The sequence below is a fragment of the Teleopsis dalmanni genome, chromosome 2, assembly GCF_002237135.1.
Source record: "Teleopsis dalmanni isolate 2A chromosome 2, ASM223713v2, whole genome shotgun sequence".
In the NCBI taxonomy this organism is placed as follows: Eukaryota; Metazoa; Arthropoda; class Insecta; order Diptera; family Diopsidae; genus Teleopsis; species Teleopsis dalmanni.
In genome coordinates this window covers 21560147-21567703 of record NC_051847.1, presented here as the reverse complement: position 1 = coordinate 21567703, position 7557 = coordinate 21560147, and the positions used below count along the sequence as shown (strand labels likewise).

At 34.8% G+C, this 7557-nt stretch overlaps 1 protein-coding gene across 1 annotated transcript; it reads right to left on the bottom strand.

Moving 5' to 3' along the window:
* Positions 1–825: 825 nt before the first annotated feature.
* LOC119674093 (mucin-3A-like) lies at positions 826–7547 on the bottom strand. Its single transcript, XM_038085218.1, has one exon. The coding sequence runs from the start codon at positions 7088–7090 to the stop codon at positions 944–946; it is 6147 nt and encodes a 2048-aa protein (XP_037941146.1). The 5' UTR covers positions 7091–7547; the 3' UTR covers positions 826–943.
* Positions 7548–7557: the final 10 nt, after the last annotated feature.

Sequence of the window (7557 nt, the reverse complement as noted above, 5' to 3'; positions counted from 1 at the left end):
AAATCAAAGGACTGTATTTCTGGGCGTCCAGAATACTAGCTATAAAGGGTATAATAAGGTGTTGTTACTTAAGTAACACTTTATATTTTAACATGTATGAAGTTTAATTTAACTTTATACTTAATACTCACAAGACAAATTCCGGAAGGTTATATTTTTCGCTGGGATACGTATGTAATTAAAGTGTGCTAGATACTATATGTATATTTATAGTAATAAAAGTACATAAAATTTTTGTGCTTATTTAGCATCTGTGACTGGCGTGCAAACAGCAAATAGGTTGTTTAACTTGGCAACATATCACATGGAAGAGCAACAATACCAACTAAATTTTCACTCAGTGGTACGCTTCATAGAAAACATAAATTGATTATCCACTATATTGTGAACCATTCCGAAAATTTATAATAAAATTTAGTCATTTGTCAAAATATTTGTTAACAAATCATAATATGAAACGTAGGTAAGTTAAAAGTTATAATTTGATATTTAATAATGTTTATTGTCATTCAGTAGGAAGTTAAATAGTCTAGGAAATTTTTAAATAATTTTTCAACAATTTTTTTAAATTGATTGAATAAAAATAAATAAAAATAGTAAATATATGAAATAATAATAAATAAAAATTTTTACTTAATTTTTATTAACTTAATATATTTTATATATAAGTTTGAATCTTTTTAAACACCAATGACATAACCCACGAGTTATATTTGAGTTATTTCTTTATTTTTCATATAGCTGAACGATAATACCTCTTATATTAAAATAATGTGGTATAAAATGACACAGAGATATCTTCAACTTAATACAAAATATCGACTGTAATAATCATACATTATAATTTTAAATTGTTTCAATAGCAATAATTTTAAGAGTAGATATTGTAAATAGAATAAATGTATGTATAACAGACAATGTTGGTATATCCATTATACAAGTGTTACCAAAAATGAAACTCCCTTGTCATGGGTGTCGGCTGGGTAATTGTACAGTTTTCACAGACGCTAACAGGAACTCTCATCACGGTCACTAACTGCCTTATAACTTCATAATCATATTCTAGCTCCCCTTCAGTGGTAGATGAAGATACAACAGTAATATATGATGACGTTGCAGTTGAAAACTTTGCCATAGTCGTAACTGATATATTTGAACTGAGTATTTTCAGTAGAGATTCAGGAGCAGATTTCGTAGCAGTTAGAAGAATTGTGGTTGCTAAGTAGGAATCCGATGAACTAAGAGAACTTAACGACGTAAATGTAATTGAGGTTGAAGTCACATATAATAGCATAGAATTTATTGAAGTTGCAATAACTGGTGATGATTTAATATTTAACGATGATTTTCTTTCTTCTATGGAAGTGAATTCAACTGCAGTAAGTGCTGTGGATACAGATTTAGCTGTAGATTTCACAGTAGTTTTAACAGTGCTGGTCTCGAACTGTGATACCGATGTATTAGGATGACTTTCGAAAGCAAATGTGATTAAAAGTGAAGTAGCAGAGGTTAAGAATGAAGTTATTGTAGGTAAGATATCTCGTGATAATGGAATACTTAACGATGATTTTGTTTCTTCTATTGTAGATAATTTAATTGCACTAAGTTCTGTCAACATAGAATCAGTAGTCAACTTCATAGTAGTTACAGTAATGATAGTTTCGAATTGTGAAGTTAGTAAAGAAGTTACTGTAGGTGAGGTATGTGGTGGAGATGTAGCACTTAACCATGATTTTGTTTCTTCTACGGTAAGAACTTCATCTGCGCTAACTGTTTTGAGTACAGATTCAGTTGCGGACTTCATAGTAGATACAGTAATGCTGGTTACCAACTGTGATACCGATAAACTAGAAGGACTTTCCGAAGTGAATGTGATTAAAGGTGAAGTGACAGAAGTTAGAAGAGAAGTTATTGTAGGTGAGGCGTTTAGTGCTGATGTAACAACTGACGATGATTTTGTTTCTTCTACTGTAAATAATTCAATTGCACTAAGTTGTGTCGACACAGATTCATTTGTGAACTTCATAGTAGTTACAATAATGCCGGTTTCGAAATGTGATACTGATATATTAGGAGGGCTTTCAGAAGTGAATGTGATTAAAGGTGAAGTGACAGAAGTTAGAGACGAAGCTATTGTAGATGAAATATTTAGTGGTGATGTTACACTTAACGATGATTTTGTTTCTTCTACTGTAGATAATTCAATTGCACTAAGTTGTGTCGACATAGATTCAGTTGCAGACTTCACAGTAGTTACAGTAATGCTAGTTTCCAACTGTGATATGGATATATTAGGAGGACTTTCCGAAGTGAATATGATTAAAGGTGAAATGACAGAAGTTAGAGAAGAAGTTGTTGTAGCTGAGACATTTAGTGCTGATGTAACACCTGACGGTGATTTTGTTTCTTCTACTGTAGATTCAATTGCACTAAATTGTGTCGACATAGATTCAGTTGCGGACTTCACAGTAGTTACAGTAATGCTGGTTTCCAACTGTGATACCGATATACTAGAAGGACTTTCCGAAGTGAATGTGATTAAAGGTGAAGTGACAGAAGTTAGAAAAGAAGGTATTGTAGGTGAGACATTTAGTGGTGATGTAACACTTAACGATGATTTTGTTTCTTCTACTGTAGATTCAATTGCACTAAGTTGTGTCAACATAGATTCAGTTGCGGACTTCACAGTAGTTACAGTAATGCTAGTTTCCACCTGTGATACTGATATATTAGGAGGACTTTCCGAAGTGAATGTGATTAAAGGTGAAGTGACAGAGGTTAGAGAAGAAGTTGTTGTAGGTGAGACATTTAGTAGTGATGTAACACTTAACGATGATTTTGTTTCTTCTACTGTAGATTCAATTGCACTAAGTTGTGTCGACATAGATTCAGTTGCGGACTTCACAGTAGTTAAAGTAATGCTAGATTCTAACTGTGATACTGATATATTAGGAGGACTTTCCGAAGTGAATGTGATTAAAGGTGAAGTGACAGAAGTTAGAGACGAAGATATTGTAGATGAGATATTTAGTGGTGATGTAACACCTAACGATGATTTTGTTTCTTCTGCGGTAGATTCAATTGCACTAAGTTCTCTCGACATAGACTTAGTTGCGGACTTCATAGAAGTTACAACAATGCTGGTTTCGAATTGTGAAGTTAGAAAAGAAGTTATTGTAGGTGAGATATGTGATGGTGATATAACACTTAATGATGATTCTGTATCTTCTACGGTATGAAAGTCATCTACACTAAGTGTTTGGAGTACAGATTCAGTTGCGGACTTTATAGTAGTTACAGTAATGCTAGTTTCCAACTGTGATACTGATATACTAGAAGGACTTTCCGAAGTGAATGTGATTAAAGGTGAAGTGACAGAAGTTAGAAAAGAAGTTATTGTAGGTGAGACGTTTAGTGCTGATGTAACACTTAACGATGATTTTGTTTCTTCTACTGTAGATTCAATTGCACTAAGTTGTGTCGACATAGATTCAGTTGCGGACTTCACAGTAGTTACAGTAATGCTAGTTTCCAACTGTGATACGGATATATTAGGGGGACTTTCCGAAGTGAATGCGATTAAAGGTGAAGTGACAGAAGTTAGAAAAGAAGTTATTGTAGGTGAGACGTTTAGTGCTGATGTAACACCTGACGATGATTTTGTTTCTTCTGCGGTAGATTCAATTGCACTAAGTTCTCTCGACATAGACTTAGTTGCGGACTTCACAGTAGTTACAGTAATGCTAGGACTTTCCGAAGTGAATGTGATTAAAGGTGAAGTGACAGAAGTTATTGTAGGTGAGACGTTTAGTGCTGATGTAACAACTGACGATGATTTTGTTTCTTCTACTGTAGATTTAATTGCACTAAGTTGTGTCGACATAGATTCAGTTGCGGATTTCACAGTAGTTACAGTAATGCTAGTTTCCACCTGTGATACTGATATATTAGGAGGACTTTCCGAAGTGAATGTGATTAAAGATGAAGTGACAGAAGTTAGAAGAGAAGTTATTGTAGGTGAGACGTTTAGTGCTGATGTAACACCTGACGATGATTTTGTTTCTTCTACTGTAGATTCAATTGCACTAAGTTGTGTCGACAAAGATTCAGTTGCGGATTTCACAGTAGTTACAGTAATGCAAGTTTCCAACTGTGATACTGATATATTAGAAGGACTTTCCGAAGTGAATGTGATTAAAGGTGAAGTGACAGAGGTTAGAGACGAAGATATTATAAATGAGATATTTAGTGGTGATGTAACACCTAACGATGATTTTGTTTCTTCTGCGGTAGATTCAATTGCACTAAGTTCTCTCGACATAGACTTAGTTGCGGACTTCATAGAAGTTACAACAATGCTGGTTTCGAATTGTGAAGTTAGAAAAGAAGTTATTGTAGGTGAGATATGTGATGGTGATATAACACTTAATGATGATTCTGTATCTTCTACGGTATGAAAGTCATCTACACTAAGTGTTTGGAGTACAGATTCAGTTGCGGACTTTATAGTAGTTACAGTAATGCTAGTTTCCAACTGTGATACTGATATACTAGAAGGACTTTCCGAAGTGAATGTGATTAAAGGTGAAGTGACAGAAGTTAGAAAAGAAGTTATTGTAGGTGAGACGTTTAGTGCTGATGTAACACTTAACGATGATTTTGTTTCTTCTACTGTAGATTCAATTGCACTAAGTTGTGTCGACATAGATTCAGTTGCGGACTTCACAGTAGTTACAGTAATGCTAGTTTCCAACTGTGATACGGATATATTAGGGGGACTTTCCGAAGTGAATGCGATTAAAGGTGAAGTGACAGAAGTTAGAAAAGAAGTTATTGTAGGTGAGACGTTTAGTGCTGATGTAACACCTGACGATAATTTCGTTTCTTCTACTGTAGATTCAATTGCACTAAGTTGTGTCGACATAGATTCAGTTGCGGACTTCACAGTAGTTACAGTAATGCTAGGACTTTCCGAAGTGAATGTGATTAAAGGTGAAGTGACAGAAGTTATTGTAGGTGAGACGTTTAGTGCTGATGTAACAACTGACGATGATTTTGTTTCTTCTACTGTAGATTTAATTGCACTAAGTTGTGTCGACATAGATTCAGTTGCGGATTTCACAGTAGTTACAGTAATGCTAGTTTCCACCTGTGATACTGATATATTAGGAGGACTTTCCGAAGTGAATGTGATTAAAGATGAAGTGACAGAAGTTAGAAGAGAAGTTATTGTAGGTGAGACGTTTAGTGCTGATGTAACACCTGACGATGATTTTGTTTCTTCTACTGTAGATTCAATTGCACTAAGTTGTGTCGACATAGATTCAGTTGCGGACTTCACAGTAGTTACAGTAATGCAAGTTTCCAACTGTGATACTGATATATTAGAAGGACTTTCCGAAGTGAATGTGATTAAAGGTGAAGTGACAGAGGTTAGAGAAGAAGATATTATAAATGAGACATTTAGTGGCGATGTAACACCTAACGATGATTTTGTTTCTTCTACGGTAGATTCAATTGCACTAAGTTCTCTCGACATAGATTGAGTTGTGGACTTCACAGTAGTTACAGTAATGCTAGTTTCCACCTGTGATACTGATATATTATGAGGATTTTCCGAAGTGAATGTGATTAAAGGTGAAATGACAGAGGTTAGAGAAGAAGTTATTGTAGGTGAGACATTTAGTGCTGATGAAACACCTGACGAAGATTTTGTGTCTTCTACTGTAGATTCAATTGCACTAAGTTGTGTCGACATAGATTCAGTTGCGGACTTCACAGTAGTTACAGTAATGCTAGTTTCCAACTGTGATATTGATATATTAGGAGGACTTTCCGAAGTGAATGTGATTAAATGTGAAATGACAGAGGTTGGAGAAGAAGTTATTGTAGGTGAGACATTTAGTGGTGATGTAAGACTTAACGATGATTTTGTTTCTTCTACTGTAGATAATTCAATTGCACTAAGTTCTGTCGACATAGACTCATTTACGGACTTCATAGTAGTTATAACAATGCTGGTTTCTAATTGTGAAGTTAGGAAAGAAGTTATTGTAGGTGAGATATGTGGTGGTGATGTAACACTTAACGATGATATTGTTTCTTCTACGGTAAGAACTTCATCTGCGCTAACTGTTTTGAGTACAGATTCAGTTGCGGACTTCATAGTAGTTACAGTCATGTTAGCTTCCAACTGTGATACCGATATACTAGTAGGACTTTCAGAAGTGAATGTGATTAAAGGTGAAGTGACAGAAGTTAGAAAATAAATTAGTGTATGTGAGATATTTAGTGCTGATGTAGCAATTAACGATGATTTTGTTTCTTCTATTGTAGATAATTCGATTGCACTAAGTTCTGTCGACATAGATTCAGTTGCGGACTTCATAGTAGTTACACTAATGCTGGTTTCTAATTGTGAAGTTAGGAAAGAAGTTATTGTAGGTGAGATATGTGGTGGTGATGTAACACTTAACGATGATTTTGTTTCTTCTACGGTAAGAAATTGATCTGCGCTAACTGTTTTGAGTACAGATTCAGTAACGAACTTCATAGTAGTTACAGTAATGCTAGTTTCCAACTGTGATACCGATATACTAGGAGGACTTTCCGAAGTGAATGTGATTAAAGATAAAGTCACGGGGGTTAGAAAAGAAGTTATTGTAGGTGAGATATTTAGTGATGATGTAGATTCAATTGCACTAAGTTCTGTCGACATAGATTCAGTTGCGGACTTTATAGTAGTTACAATAATGTTGATTTTAAACTGTGATACTGATATATTAGGATTGCTTTCGGAAGTAAATGTAATGAAAGATGAAGTGACGGCAGTCAGGAAGGAAATTATTGTGGGTAATATATCCGGTGATGGTGTTGTACCAAGTGAAGTTCTTTCTTCTTCAACAGTAGTTGACACAAACGAACTAAATATTTTTAGTAAAGTCTCAGTTGCAGGTTTCGTAGTATTTACATGAAACGTAGGTAATGGTGTAGTGCAGGGTGATGTTTTTGTTTCGGAGATCGGAGATAATAGAATACTTTTAGTTAGAGTTGTCAAATTTAGCATCCTTGTTAGGCGTTTTGTTTCCATAACAATTTCAAAGTCCAGCGCACCCGTTTCTTTCTCTTCCTCTACCGATGTAATAGTTGATGGTGATATTACTGAAGTCAAGAACGAAGTCACTGCAATTGTAATATCCGGTGGTGATGTGGTGCTTGAAGGTGTTGTTGTTTCTTTTTCTTTGATAGATAAGGTTATGCTATGTGTACTTGACCAAAGAAAAGGTCTTCTTGTAAACTGTACAGCCTTTGTGAAGCTTTTTGTTTCTTTAACTTCAAATTCCAGCACTCCCTTTTCTTCTGTTTCTGTATTAGTTGATGTAAGTGTTTCAGTTGTTTTCACGGAAAACGGTGAGGTTGTTTTAGTCGAACTTCTTGCAATTTTTTTAGACGATCTTCTGAATGTAGATTTTTTTGAAGATTTATGTACAGGTGTTTGAATTTTGGTTGTTGATGTTCCGTTTTGCGTAGGCTTATCCGGTTTTTCTTTACGCCATT

What these genes read in the sequence shown, in the direction of transcription:
- LOC119674093 (XM_038085218.1), bottom strand. Translation starts at nt 7,090, where the DNA reads ATGGAAACAAAACGCCTAACAAGGATGCTAAATTTGACAACTCTAACT.